Source organism: Callorhinchus milii, unplaced genomic scaffold (assembly GCF_018977255.1).
Source record: "Callorhinchus milii isolate IMCB2004 unplaced genomic scaffold, IMCB_Cmil_1.0 Scaffold24, whole genome shotgun sequence".
Lineage (NCBI taxonomy): Eukaryota > Metazoa > Chordata > Chondrichthyes > Chimaeriformes > Callorhinchidae > Callorhinchus > Callorhinchus milii.
In genome coordinates, this window is record NW_024704765.1 from 542055 (window position 1) to 557824 (window position 15770).

Genomic DNA, 15770 nt, shown 5'->3' on the forward strand with positions numbered 1-15770 from the left:
CAGTCAAAAATATTTTTAGGAGGATAGAGAGAGAGATGAAGCAGTACAAAGAGATTTTTAAAGCAAATCTCAGAGAGTATTTGTACAGGACTAAGTAATTCATTTATACAGCTGTTATCTCCACGGTCAGACTTTTGTAAGCAACACAGGGTGTCCTGCTCTCAGACATCAATCCCTCCACTAGGGTGGGCATGTCACTACCAGGTACATTGTGTGGAATTAAAAGTAAAAGCCATAAAGTATTGAGGTTGAATGTTTAATGAATGGGAATGTTTAACTTGGCCTTTACTGTAGGAGCAACGTGAGGCCATATGGCAGGTCCCTGTGTGTGTGAGGTCCAGAGAATTACCCTCACTCTATCTAATAAGTGTTGAAGACAGCAGCTCTGCCATTTTTCTGTTTGTCCAAATATGTTGCTGTTGCTGTGGAGAGGAATGTTTTCCAAAGCAATATTTACAATGGACAGGAATATCTTACAGGAAGATGTTTTTTGGATACTTCCTGTGGATGTAGATATTAATAATAATAATCGTTGCATCTGATATGGTGCCGGTCATGTCGGAAGGATGATCAAATTGCTTCACGGGATATACTGTAAAGTGACTGGATATTTTGTAGGCAAATGTGGTAGCCAATTTGCACATGTCCCTCAAACAGCCATGAAGTGAGTGATCAATATTATCCAGGGGATTACATGCTAGGACAAAGTATGAGAGAAATTCCCTTCTCTTTTCCAATAGGGCCATAGGATCTTTAACATCCACCTTAACAGGCAGATGGGAGCTTGATTTAAACGTGTCATCAACCAACGCAGTGCTGGAGAATCAGCACAGACTGACAAATAATCCTTGCATTTGATATGACACCTGTAACATTGAAATATCTCAGTGTTTCACAGGTAATTGCTGAAAGTGCAGTGACTCTCTGATTGTAGGCATGTTCCTTCGCTCAACAAAACTTACTTGGGTTGAGGATCATCATCTACATTGTAGAGTAAAACCTTGCACCAGAAAGCTTCCTTTTTCATACGAACTTGCAATGAAAAGCACATTCTTCTTGGAAGCAAAAAAGGAGGCTCCTTCCCACTGACAGTAACAATAAGACTATTAGCCTTTCCCGTTGGAAGTATTAATAGGAAATTTTCCCGTTGGGTGTAACAATAACTGGAAGCTTCCTTGGCAAATATTAAAGGAACTATTCAAAGAGAAAAATCCCAGAGTTTGTTTTTAAAGTAATTTCTAGAACAAGGTAAATAATAACTTAAAAACAAGCAAATCTTTTGGCAATGGTACCTTTAATAGTTAAAAATCAAAAAAAATACAAAACTTTTATTTTGTGGATTTTAATTGGGATTAGGGTAAAAATACAACATTTCATAACCAAGTTTTTCAGATAATTGGGGACTCCCTTTGAGATTGCTTTGTGAACTATACAACAGTACAGAATAAAACAAGAGGCTTTTCAGCTAACACATTAAATCTGTCGCATTTGTCAATCCAATATTTCAGAAGTGTTTGCAGAAGAATGCAAAGAATTGTATTTAAAGGCACTAAAAATGGCAGCTTCCCTCATTCTTTTTCAAGCAGCTTTTCCTAGAGTTCTGCAATACAGTCCAACAATAACAGGTTCTTTACAATACGTGGGAATGTTTGCAGAGCGACCCCTTGAAATCTGGCTAGTTGCTGCTTAACTGAAGAGAATGAATACACATTGTTCAGAGCCATTGTGGCAGCAGTTATCCACGTGACATTATAAATGAAAATAAGACACCAGGTGGGACACCTCCCCAACTTTTCTACCTAATGACTGTGCATGTCCAAGAGAATACAGTAAACTTCTGATAACTCGACCCAGGCTTAACTTGTTACTATCACTTAAATCATCATGCTTTCAATATTGTGGTCGCATTATTAATGTATTTATACATACGCCTAACTCGCCGCTCCTGATAATTCAGGAGCACTTTTCCCTTGAAGTGACAAGTCATCAGGAGTTAATTTTAACTAGTTGTCTCTTCTCTCATGTAACATAATCAAACATCAGTCCAGCCATTGTTCATATTAGAATGATAACTGATAACTTTGAGGTGTGTGGAGCTCAGGCCTGCTGGTATTCAGATGCTGCATGAATATCTTTGTTCTTTGTCTATTAATGCCAGTGATTGCCAGATACCCAGGCAGCATGCTTTACACAACTCCTGCTAGGTTATTCCAACAATTCATTTCATTGGTTCAACCTCAGAAGAGTAACAATCCAATTATAAAGTTGGTGAAACAACAGGGTGAAAACTGCATCAATTGATGTCGGAATTGGCCCTGGCAAATAGTGATCACTTTGTAGAAAATTGTGCTCCAAATCTGTCTTCGATTATCAACAGGTTTGGGAGCGAGCGCCCCCATGTCCCTACCCCCACAATAGCAGGATAGCCACCTCCAAATCTGTGTTCAACCCCAGAACTGGCATTTGAATGTTATCACAAGCCAGGCTCCTGTTTTTAGCTGCACTGAAACACGGATGTCCATTGTTGGTAGCATCTCAACTATTGTGCCAGAGTATGTGTGGGAGGGGGGAGGTAGAGGTGTGAGCAGGGGTGGTGGTGGGGGGGTAGGGGTTCACCCCCAAACCTGCCAATAGTGAAAGGCAGTATATTTTGGTGATGTTATAACTAACCCTGGTCAAAATTAGAAATTTACAGCATAGATGAAGGTGAAGGCCATCATGTCTGAAGAACAATCCTTTCAGTCCCTTTCCCCTTTTTGTATCCCTGCCATTTACTCCTTTTTAAATACTGTGTATAGAACCATAGAATTCCAACATTGAATACCACAATTTTCACCCCAAGAAAAATGAAGAGACGAAAGGTCTGAATTTATATAATGCTATATAAATCCATTCCGGGAGCCTGAAATTCCTCCTGTCCTTAGCCTTAGCCTCACTTGCGAAGCTTGTTTTCTGCAGTTCTCCTCGCTGCCGCAGAAAAATGGCTTCGAAATGAAGAATGATCTTAAGACGTAAGCTTTCTAAAATTTTCCTAGTGATCTTAAATTTTTAGTCAATGATCTTAAGCCCAAGAACATGAGAAATCTTGAGTCCCTCGTCACTAAATCTCTCAGTCACTCTCTGTTAAAATTGCTACTACTAGGGATAAGCAACTAATTCCCTTCCCCCCCACCCCCAAATAAAACAGACTCTTCTCTAATGGACAGAGCTGGATGGTTCCTGGACCCAAGACAGTGGGGGCAAACAGTGACTTGTAATTTTAGCAGATGATATAAATGACTCCACTATTTTTTCAGAACCAGTTATTCATCTTTGGGTTCCCTCCACCTCATGGCCTGTGGACAGTTACAAAGGACTGTATTAGTATCATGTACTTAAAACATCAAAGTTGAAGCCATCAAGGCCTCAGCTCTCAATAGAATAGATGTCAAAACAAATTTCAACTTGTTAATGATTACGCAGTGTAGATGTGGTCTATTGACCATTTTAAGATTAGGTCAGACATTTTCACATCCACTTGTTTACTTACGAGTATCCTCCAGACATTTTCTTAATGATGAAAACAATAATCGTCAGGATGATAATCACAGCTATGATGGCACCAATGATGATCCCGATCAAAGTCAGTGTTTCAAGGAAATCCTTCCCTGTAACAACAGACACATCAAAAGGTGATAAATATGCAAACAGAGTCAAAGAGATCCCAAGTATTTTGTTTCACCCACAAAATATACAGTCAATTCACATTACAATATATTCTGTGAAATGCTTTGAGTCGTCTCGAAAACATGATAAGGCGCTATATCAAAAGTAAGGATTATTATAAGTAGCCAAAACAAATATATAATCCTTAGATGTGATAACCTTTCATGTTAGAAGAATATCTCAGAGCACTTCACAGGATATATTGTAAAGTGTAGTGACTGTGTATTTTGTAGACTGTGAATGTAGCAGCCAATTTGCACATAGCAATATTGCACATTTAGCCATGAAGTGAATGACCATTTTTTTTTATTTTGGGGATATCTTGGCCAGGGCAAAACTCTCTTCTCTTTTTCAATAGAGCAAAGGGATTTTTAACTTGCACTTGAACAGGCAGACGGAGCCTTGTTTAATGTGTCATGTGAGGGACAGCACATGCAACAATGCTGTACTCCCCACAGTGTAAACATGGAGTATATGAGGACCATAACATAACATAAGTTCAGAAATGAGGCTTGAACCCACAAATCTTGTGAGGGTGCTACTCACTGACCCAAAAGATAGTCACCCACTGGCACCCAAAAGAATAAGGTCTTTTTCCGAAGGTCAAGGAATCCTTGATACTTCACGGTTCATCTTGGCAATATAGCATCCAAACTATAACAAATTTATAATTCACACAAGATTACAATGCAAAATTCCTGCCCCCTTCCCACCTCTTTCAGACTTCATTTCCACCCCACTTCCCCCTTACACACACGCCCACACACACAAAAAAACATTGGAATAAATATGTCACTTTCGGTGTAATAATCATCACATCCTGAAAATTATGTTCCAAGTATGTTTTGAAACATTGGCAGATTTGGGTGGGGGGAACACCGATTTTCTGACATGGTTTCAGCCCAAAGATAGTCGGAGGTTGTGTTATATCAGCACCATCTTTTTTTTTGCTGTTTACAATCAGAGCCTTTCAGCCCCTCCCCACAGACACCAGTGTAACTCATTCAGATTTGGGTCTGAGCCAAATAGCGCCTTGGGATGGCCTCCCGGTGTGAAAGGCGCTTTACAAATATAATTTTGTATTGTATTGTATTGTATTGTATTGTATTGTCAACTGATATCCACAATAGGAAAGCCTAAATATAGAATAGAAACAGAAGTCGTTGAAAACATTCAATCGGTCATCTAAGCAGAGTGGAAAGTGTGTTAACATTTCAGGTCGATGACCTTTCGTCAGAACGAGTGTAAAGTGTCTCTCTCTCCATAGATGTTGCCTGACCTGCTGAGTGTTCTTAGCCACTTCTGTATTTATTGCAGATTTCCAGCATCTGCAGTATTTTGCTTTAAGCCTAAATATCAGGAGAAAACCATGAAGCCTCTTCCACCGGTTTATCAGATCCTGATGGATCCTTCAATCCCGTTTCTTGGCCTTCTTCTCCTAAGTATTTCCTAAGTATATGGCTATGTCTCTTAAACATCCTAATCGATTCTGCTTCTAACGGCCTTCTGAGGCAGTGTGTTCTCATAACCCTGCGTGTGAAGAAACATCTTTTGATTTAACTTTCTAACTAACTGAGCTCTAATTGTAAGATTACGTCCACTTATTTTCCATCCCTGTACCACAGGGAACAGTCAGTTGTTCATTCTCTAACTTGTCAATTCCCTCATGAACAGTGTTACACCAAATGCTTCAGCTCAGTACAGAGGCAAGATGGGTGATCGCGGCAAAAGGAACCTTCAGCATCGTCGAAATCAGGTCTGAAGTCCTCGGTTGAATTTGTCTCGTTCGACTCTGAAGATGATGTGGTGCTGGATTCGCTGCTGTCTTCACCCGACTCGGATTCTGACTCCTCACGGGCTGTGGGGAGGGACATTTCAGACACAGTGGCATTCTGCTTCTCATCGGAACCTCCTACACCAGGACCAGCTGTTACTGCTACAGAGCCCCCCTCTGACGCTGAATGGAAGAAAAGAATAGCAGACAGTTAGTGGTTGGGTTAGCATTGGAAACCGTTCCATCGTTTGCAGTCCAATTCTTATTGTGTGTCTACCTCATGCTACCTGATGTAAACATGTGCAAAGATTAAAATTACGGGCACATTTTATTCAACACCCTTTAGATATATGTGTGTCAGCCTGGCTCAGTGGTAGTACTTGCCTCTGGGTCACAATATTATGGGTTCAAGCCCCATTTTGGGATTTGAACTAATGTATTTCTAAGATGACACTCCAAAGTAGTGCTGGGGGGAGGATATTGTATTGTTGGAGATGCCGTCCTTCAGATGAGACGTTAAACCAAGGTCTCATCTGCCTATTCAGGTGGACGTTAAGGATCCCATCACATTATTTGAAAACAGAAAGGAGTTTCTCCTGATGTCCTGGCCAACAATCCTCCAAATAAAATTGTTCATTCATTTCATGGCTGCTTGTAGAACATTGCTGTGTGCAAATTGGTTACCGTGTTGGGATGTCCTCCCGACATGAAAGGCACTATACCAAATACAAGGATTATTATCGTTATTATAATTTTTTCTCTGTATCAGATTCCTCCCTTTAGCCTGGAAGGTTCCACAAAAGTTGATTCAAAACGTATTAGTTTCATAACCATAGCCATTGAATAAGGCCTCAGATTCATTAAAAACAATTCTATCCTGGAAATTTCTAAAGAAAACCCAAAAGAACTAATTAATCAAAAATGTAATGTGATAGTTTCCCATCCAATCCCTCGCTTTGGCCCAGCTTCAGTGACTATTGAACGTTACAGAAAGTGAAGAGTTGTAGTGCCCGGAAGTGGACCATTGAACATTGACATTAGTCTGGGTGAGTGTTTGAAATCAATGTTTTGTTTCCAGTTTTTCTTGTGATTTTCCCAATAGTCCTCAGTTTGGCTCAAGGCTTAGGTTATAAACCCTCAAAAGTTACACCAACCGTGGGACCGCACCAGCCCCAGTGTCTGACATCAACTCTTTGTCCATCATGCCAGGCTCAGGGCTTTGCTGCTGTGGCTACCAAATCCTTGAATTTGATATAGAGCCTCATCACGTCTTCGAGACGTCTCAAAGCGCTTCACCGGATATACTGCAATGTGGATTGACTGTATATTTTGTGAGCGAAACGTGACAGCCAATTGCCCACAGCAGCATCCCACAAACGGTCATGGATTGATTGACTAATTTTTTTTGAAGGAGGAAACTTGCCCAACGTTTCGCTCTGCTGGGAATTGAACCCAGGTTTCTCGCTTGCGAGGTGAGTGCTCTAACCACTGAGCTACAGGACTCCACCAAAGCTGGGCTAAGAGGCACCTGTTCTCCCTCAAGCGTAGAGTGATTCCCTCTTTGTTTACAAACACAGTCTGGTGAAGCTGCCTGTGTTCGACAGCCGGGACCAATGCCAGCAAAGTACAGATGCTGATGGTAGTAAAATCTGTGAATCATTGAAGAAACAGCTTAATGCTATTATTGGAAGACAGTAAGGCAGGGATTTTGGAAGGATGAGATCAAATGGGACGATGAGGCTTCTCCATCTGTATCTTTCTTATGATCATAAAGTGTGGTCTGGACACTGTATGATTGTCTCCATATCCACTCTATTTATTCAGTTAGTTAGGATGTAAGAACATTTTCCTCTGTCCCTTATTTTCCACATCTGAAGTCTAGTCTCCCATCCCCACTTGCACAATAACACATATACTCACACAGGAACACACTCACACATACACACGTACTCACACACAGTAACTTACACAGTAACACACTCACACATATACACACACTCACACAGTAACTCATACAGTAACACACTCACACATATACATGTGCTCACAGTAACATACTCACGTACACACGCAGACACACGCACACATAGCAACATACATCGCAGTTGCACATTCGCACAGTAACATGTTCACAGTCACATATACAGTAACACATACATATGCACTCACACGTATACATGCAGTCACATGTAGTCACATGTAGTCACATACAGTAACACACACAGAGTGATTTACATGCAGAATCACTTCAGAAATTGTTTTACAAAATATCAGCTTTATCAGCTCTCAACTAATGCTGAGCTTGATTGAGCTCATAAATTGCTTGAGTTTCATTCTCAGGATTTCTGATCTCACATCTCACAAGTCCCCAAATTAGATTGTTGCCTTGACAGCGCTGCCCACAATCTATTACTCTATATTTAATCCTAATTAGGTAATTAAGTGCAAGCGTTTGTTACGGCCTCAGACCTCCCCTGTGTGTGCAACACATCACCAGCATTCCCATCGTGCAAATGTGAAACTGATCTGAAATGGACATGAAGCGAATGGGCAAAGACACGTTGGCTTAGAAAGAGACAATCTAATAATAATAATCCTTGCATTTGATATAGCACTTTTCACGTCGGGAGGACGTCCCAAAGCGCTTCACAGAACACACTGTAAAGTGAATTGACTGTATATTTGTGGGCGAACGCGGCAGCCAATTGCGCACAGCAATGTCCCACAAACAGTCGTAGATTGAAAATGACCAATTTATTATTGTTTTGGGTTTTGGAGGGATTATTATTTAATTGTGTGGAGTAAGGAAACTTGCCCAAGGTTTCGCCCTCTGCCTGGAATTGAACTCAGGTCTCTCACTTGCAAAGCGAGTGCTCTAAACACTGGGCTACAGGACTCCACAATCTGTATGTCCCTGTATGGTCGCATGAGTAAACCCCTGAGGCTCACACATCAGAGGGCTGCAGGTTAGAATCCCTGTCTGTCTGGCTCAGTTAGTTGATCTTGTCATGGCTGTTTGTGGGACTTTGCTGTGCGCAATTATGGCTTGTCTACAAATACACAGTCATTTCATTTCACAGTAAATCTTGTGAAGCGCTTTGACGTGTCCTTCTGACATGATAAGGCACCATATCAAAATTCAAGGGCTATTATTAATATTATCATTATCTCAGCAAATGAGCCGCTACATTTGGGGAAAACTAACGTGATTCTGATTGCTATGTGTGTGTTCATGATGCTATGGGGAGAGGGTGGGTTTGGCTCACATTGTACCATTGGTCAGGCTCCATGTTAAGGAGCCACCTCAGAGCACTTTACAATAACTACTGTTAAATAAACCCAGTAGCTGTTTATTTAGGCAAATATGGCGGCTATTTTCCACCAAGAAACATCCTGCAAACAGCGACCAATTTTCTGGCCCGCACCCCGAGAGAAACACTTGTATTTCGCAAGGTGGGGATTGAGCTCACAGCCTCCATAGAAACAAAGTGTGATGTGATAGAGCACAGACTACAGGCCGGAGCCAGTGACAGTGACACAACAACAACAAATTACATTTACCTAGCGCCTTTCACATCAGGAGGATGTCCGAAGGTGCTGAACAGTCTGAGATCCGTGGTTGGGATCAGAAGGGGTGGAGGGTGGGGAGGGCAGTGGTAGGAGGTTGACCAAAAGTACGGTCGAAGAGGAGGATCTTAAAACAGGTCTTGACACTGTTCACACATAGTAGCGGCCCTAGCCCTAGGCAGGTTCAAAGTTATGCAATATGATAGCAGAATATGGGTGACATTTCTGTTCTTCTGTATCAGCAGAACATGCTTTACTTATGAGCGTGGCCTTGCAGCTGTTAACATGCCTCCTCCCAATGACACAACTATCATCAGCCACTTCAAACTCTGACCATCTGCCAATCACACAGTAGCCAAGGGCCAGGTCTAGGGTTGTCCTGGGGGGCCTGATTTATTTCACTTCCCATGAGCCAGCTTGTAAATGTTTCCCCTGCCTCTAATGGGTGACGGCTTTACCCTGTCCTACCTGCTCTTGAAGGTGCCGACTCAATTTGGAGCCAAGTTCCACTAGCGTCAGTTTCATCAGCCCAAGCGAGGTGCCAGCCTGGCACAGACAGTCATACTCTCGCCTTTGTGTCAGAACCTTAACTCACCCTGACCCTGGGGTTCTGAGGCCAATTGTATTACCGCTCCCAACCCCCTTTGCCCAATGTTGCCCTGACTGAGACGAGTTAAGCCAGCACTGGTCTGAAATTCACTGGGGCAGCGTATTATTTCTGTATGATTGTATCACACAATCACCACAAAACACACACTGTCACACTTTACAGTGCATCCTCACCCCGACCCTCCTCTCAACGACATATCGATGACATCGTTTCTGATGGCATCGTTGTATGGATGAGACAATAAAAGATTGTTAAGGATCCCGCAACACTGGGTGAAAAGGGAAGTTGCTCCTTGCTGAATATCTCCCAGAAAAAAAAAATATTTTTTTCACTTCAATACAGTCACTAACAGAGATGTCCTCGACACATGAAAGGCATGATATCAAACGTAAGAACTATTATAATTTATCTGTGGACAATCTGCATCGTTTACCTTCAAAACATCTGCTGTCTAGACCATTTGCTCCAAAAAATATCTGAGGACATTTCCGTGGCAATTGGAATACTTATCAATCAGACATCAATCAGAGTCATTTTCATTAAAATTTCAATGGCGAGAGTTATCTTGGGAAGGTTTTGGGAGCGTTTCAAATCATTCGGTCATGAAATATCTCTATCTTTACCCCAATGGGAGAAATTATAATAATAATAACCCTTGCATTTGATACAGCACCTTATCATGTCTTCGAGACGTTTCAAAGTGCTTCACAGGATACACTGTAAAGCGAATTGTAATTTTGTGGGCAAAATTATTTTGTTTGCCAGCATTTCCCATCTCCTTCTTGTTGAATTCCACTCCTTTACCCTCCCTAGTTCAGTCCCATTCCAGTGAGCTGTGTGCCTCTACACTAGGGGAAGGGTTACGCTGATCTGGACTAACAGAAGGTTTAATGTGTAGAGATGTTTTGCAGGAGAGCCTGGCAAGCATGGAAAGGCTGAACTGCTATCTGATAAAGGAGCTGTATTTAGCAATGAGGCCACTGGGCAAATATTTACCAAATGGATGTTATTTCCACGACCAGTTTCCCTGGTAACGCAACAGCCTAGCAGAGAAAGGGAAAGGAAATTTGGGAGAAAGAGGGAGGGATTTTCAGACATCCCTGATAGAGGTGCTTGACAAAAAACGGAGCAGACATTTCGAAGGCGCCTTTCAGAGAAATAAAAAGAACAAGTTGACTTTTTGCTAAAATATTGCTTTGTGTGCAGCGTGTGTTTGCTATTGTAATGAACTTTGGTATTGATGTGCTTTTGTGTCGTTCACTGCGGCACCTCTCTCAGAATAGAGCGCTCAGGAAAATGTGCTTTTAGTTGTCATCATCACTCAGTCAGTCACAATCTCACCCCGGGGTCGGAAGGCTATGGGTTCAAGCCTCCGTGTCAGGATTTTGAACTCCTAGTCAAGGCTGACACATCAGTGCAGTGCTTGGGCAATCATCATAATAATAATAGTAATCCCTGCATTTGATATAGTGTCTTATCACGTCTTCAAGATGTCTCAAAGCACTTCACAGAATACACTGTAAAGTGACTGAAGTGATCAAGCGTTGTAGTGTTTCCAGAAACACATGAAAAAATGCCCTATTTCACAACACATTCCAATATTCTGTAATCCAATAATTATCCAATCTGGTACAAAGCATCGTACTTTTCCAGTCCAAATTCTAAATGCAGGGTTTAATCATTGAGTTATTTTAGCCACATGTGTTTCTTTCAATTATATCTGATTTGGGTGTCATTTTGAGGATCCCTGCTCATATACCAGGGGTTCTTACACATCCAGATCTCAGCCTGGCTCAGTCACTCGCACTCCCGTCTCCAGATTAGTAGGTTGTGGGTTCAAGCCCTGATAGCGAGACTGAGCTCACAGTGTAGGCTGACTCCAGTGCAATGCTTGGGAAGCTCTACCTTCTCAGAGGTGCTGTCTTTTTAATAATAATGATAATAATAATATTGCATTTGATATAGCGCTTTTCACATCTTCGAGACATCTCAAAGCGCTTCACAGAATAGACTAGAGTGAATTGACTGTATATTTGTGGGCGAAACGCGGCAGCCAATTGCACAGCTTGGATCAGGCAATCATTGCCCAGATGCCTGATGAGTGACAGCTCCGATCACCAATCACCAGCTAAATCCCACCGTTTCGACACGTTTTAATTGCGCGGAGGTTTTATGCCTCCCCCACCCCATTTTACCTGAAAATCCCGAGTTCTTTCGGGGACCAGTCAACACTGGTTAGAAGTTTGTTGGCTTAAAGCCCACCTTTGGGGCTCACACCCCAGGCTAACGCTACAGGACAGTACTGGGGGGAAGTGAGCGCTGCATTGTCAGAGGTGCAGAGCTTTGGATGAAATCCTAAGCTTCTGTTCCACTTGTCCAGGTGAATGTTAAAGACGCCAGGCTCTCTCGCGGTCCTGGCTGACATTCTCAGATAAATTGATCATTCACTTCATGGCTGTTTATGGGACATTGCTGATAACAGCACAGCCAGCCTGGACCTGGAAGGGCAGACCAGTCACTGGGGCAGGCAGTCATCCCACTCAGTTCCTGCTCACCCTGCAGCCAAAGCACTAACGGGTGGTCCTAGCTGGACAAGCAACAGGAAAGCTGGCCAGACAGTGATATCAATGGCCAAGCTATGTATGGGTTTAACTGGTTAGACTCCAGCAGTTACCCCAACGCACACTCTGGGGGTCCCCAAGCCTTGGCTCTTGCCAGCCTGCGCCTAATACTCTCCGGAATTAGGTAAGCAGGAAGAGAGAGAGAGCGCAATCCATTCCAACAATCTATCTCTGGGATTTCCATGTGTTGGTGGGATGCTTGGAAATCTCTGCTTGGTTTGGATACTGTTAAGCACGTTGAGGGGTATTCGCATTTGTCAGATACCCGCTGGCCAAAAAAAAAAAAAAAAATTTCTGGGACTTTGCTGTATCTCAAAATTGGCTGCTGTGCTTGTCTATAAATACAGTCACTACACCTGATAGCAACTGCCAGTGAAGGGCTTGGAGGCGCAGTGTTACATGTGAGAAAGGTAGGATTTTTCCAGGGTCTGAATTATTTGACTCCTTCACCCTGTGAAATTAATGATAGCCTCAGCTCAGTGCAGCCTTTGGGAGAGATCGCCTCCTGCTCACGCATCCCTGCTCTCCCTTATTCTCTGCACAACTCAGTACTGTGGAGTCCTATCGCTCAGTGGTTAGAGCACTTGCCTCGCAAGCGAGGGATCTGGGTTTGATTCCCAGCACGGGAAATGTTCGGCAAGTTTCCTTACTCCACATGGCTCTGTTTACCCAGCAGTAAGTAAGAACCCAGTTGTTAGTCGATTGGCAGATCGCTTTTCTGGGGGTAATAATCCCTTTAAAAAATATTGGTCACTCAATCCATGACCGTTTGTGGGACGCTGCTGTGCGCAATTGGATGCCGCATTTTGCCCACAAAATATACAGTCAATTCACTTCACAGTATATTCTGCAAAGGGCTTTGGGACGTCTCAAAGACATGATAAGGTGCTATATCAAATGCAAGGATTATTATTAATATTACTAATACACACAGTCACTCTACTTTACCTTTGAAGTTTTATCCTGTGACGATCTTTGAAACGTCTTAATGACGTGAAAGGCGCTGTATCAAGTATAAGGATTGTTATTTAATATAACTAATCAATGGAAGCAGAAAAGGCTTGCATTATTCTATCACTTACACGAGTAATGGATTTGTAGGTAAACGTAGCAGCTTTTTGCACACAACAAAATATCAAACAGCCATGAAGGGAACGATCAATTAACCTGGAGGATTGGCCGCCAGCACACTCCTCTTTCCTTTCCCAAAGTGTCATGGGATCATTAACATCCAGGCAGATGGGGGGGTCGGTTCAACTTTTCATATGAAGCAAGGCACCTCTGAAAATGCAATGCGTCCCCCAGCACTACACTGGAGCATCAGCTCAAAGTCCTAACCTGAGGCTCAAACCCACCATCTCGTGCCCTAGAGTTGAGCCAAAGTCAAAACTCCCAGCACATCTGATAGCATTGACCAAAAGCTCAGCTTGGTTTGCAGGATGGAATTCCAAGATGGGCAGAATTAATATTAAAGTGATACAAATACATGGAGCTAATCCTAAACAAGACTCTCTTTCTAGTAGTAAAAGAGTGAAAGTTAGTGGCAAAAATATGTTTAAAGTGGAGAAATTTCAATGAAAACTCCTCTCCCTTAAACAAACACCTCCTTTTTTCCCCCAAATCGGATTGGAGTGCATTCTGAACAGTATATAAAAGTGTCTTTCTTACCTGTTTGGGTTGAAACGCAGAGAAATACACTAAATGACAGAAAAGCCAAGTGTCTAATCCCCACCTTCACCATTGCTCACAATCTGCTTTTCTACCTTTTTTTTGAATATAAAAATTTTAAAAATATAAAAACGTCTGAGCTTCACAAGCGAGAGCTGGCAAGGACTGAGCAGCGGTTGTGGGGAGTGGAGGGGTGGTCAGTGACAAGCAAAGAGTTTGCCAGACTGTGCAGAGCTCTTGCCGACAGCCTCACAACGAGCAGGCTCCTGTGTACTTCAGAGGCTGTGAAAGGAGTGAGGTCAAGATGGAAAAAATTGCAAAAGAAAGTGACGTGGGAAAGTGGAGGAGGGCTGAGGGGAGTTCTACACTCCTTCTCCTCCTTCTCAAGCAGGGCTGAGATTTATTCTCTCTCTCTCTCTGTCTCCCGCTCTCGCTCTCTCCCATTCACTTTGTACCCATGTGAAAAAAACTTGTATACAAACAGAGCAATCTGACTGCCGGGAAAGTGAGACCTTCATCTGAAAGGAATCCATTGAGTTACATTTAGTGATGAGTTCATGACTGAGACGCAGACGGTGAGGGCTGTTTCAGGGATTATTGGCTTCTGTTAATATTTATTTTGGGGGGAAAAGAGCAAATGAAAACAGTTTGTCAGACCCTTCGACTGCAGCTTCCACAACGGCCTTCAATTTACCCCCATTTCGTAATTCATTCAAAATATGCAATTATCACATTTCTAAAACAACAAATGTGCCGAAGGTTATGGCCACATCTCAGGGAGTCAACGTTTGTACATTCCTTATTAAATAATCCAACAACAAAATCAGTTTCTCACATCAAAGCTGTTTGTTTGTTGGACACCGCAGTGCACAACTGCTGCCGCAACTCATCACCAAACAGTCAAAACCTCTTTATAGATTAATAATCTGAAGCACTTTGAGACATTTTGACGATGAGATGAGGCGCTATATCAAATGGAAGATTATTATTTTAATAATATTAAGAAATACTGCAAATTATAAGGTGGAGGTGGGGGGGGCGGGGAATTATCATCATCCCCTCAGTATCCTGACTGAGTAACAAGCAACAACAGTAATGCTAGTAATGTCCATGCCTTACATACAGCACCGCACATACATAGTGACTGTGTATTTGTAGTTGAAGGGCAGCATTGCCCATCTTACCTTTTTATAGCACCTTAGGTTGTTCAGCGACCAGTGCAGTGTTCGGCCACACAACAATATGTCACTCCACTTTGCAGTAAATCCTGTGAAGAAGCACTTTGTGACACCCTCCTGATGTGAAAGGCGCTATGTAAATGTAAGTATTATTATTATTATGCAGTGACTGTTTTGTAAGTAAACTCAGCAGCCACCTTGCTACAATAAAGATCCCACTAATCACACATTAATCTGAGGATTTGTTGGCTAGGATACGGTGAGGGGAGAAGAAGAGACATTCACTTCTCTTTTCCAATTCACCTGAACAGGGAAAGGGGATAACGACTCACGTGAAGGATATCACCTCTTGTGATCCAACAACAACAACAACAAAATTATATTTACATTTTGTACATTTGTATAGTGCGTTTCACATCGAGAGGACATCCCAAGTGCTGCCCACCCTCCAGACTATACTGTGAACTCAACAACATTTTTACTTTGAGGTGTAGTGACTCTGTATTTGTGGGTGAATATGATATTATTAATAATAATAATTATTGCATTTGATACAGCGCCTTATCACAGCATGGAGACGTCTCAAAGCGCTTCACAGGATACACTGTAAAGGGAATTGACCGTGTGTTCTGTGGGCAAAACCCGGC

The 15770-nt window shown here is 42.3% G+C and overlaps 1 protein-coding gene across 2 annotated transcripts; it reads right to left on the reverse strand.

Annotated features, from left to right (window-relative positions):
- Positions 1–1277: 1277 nt before the first annotated feature.
- LOC103181339 (podoplanin) lies at positions 1278–14234 on the reverse strand. 2 transcript variants are annotated; one of them, XM_007897751.2, is made up of 4 exons: positions 13946–14234; positions 5441–5662; positions 3530–3647; positions 1278–3335 (listed from the first exon to the last, which is right to left on the reverse strand). In XM_007897751.2, the coding sequence occupies exons 1-4, from the start codon at positions 14016–14018 to the stop codon at positions 3329–3331; spliced, it is 420 nt and encodes a 139-aa protein (XP_007895942.1). In that variant the 5' UTR covers positions 14019–14234; the 3' UTR covers positions 1278–3328. The 2 variants fall into 2 exon arrangements, with proteins under 2 accessions (XP_007895942.1, XP_007895941.1); XM_007897750.2 differs by having other exon boundaries at positions 5408–5662.
- Between the last annotated feature and the right edge of the window lie 1536 nt (positions 14235–15770).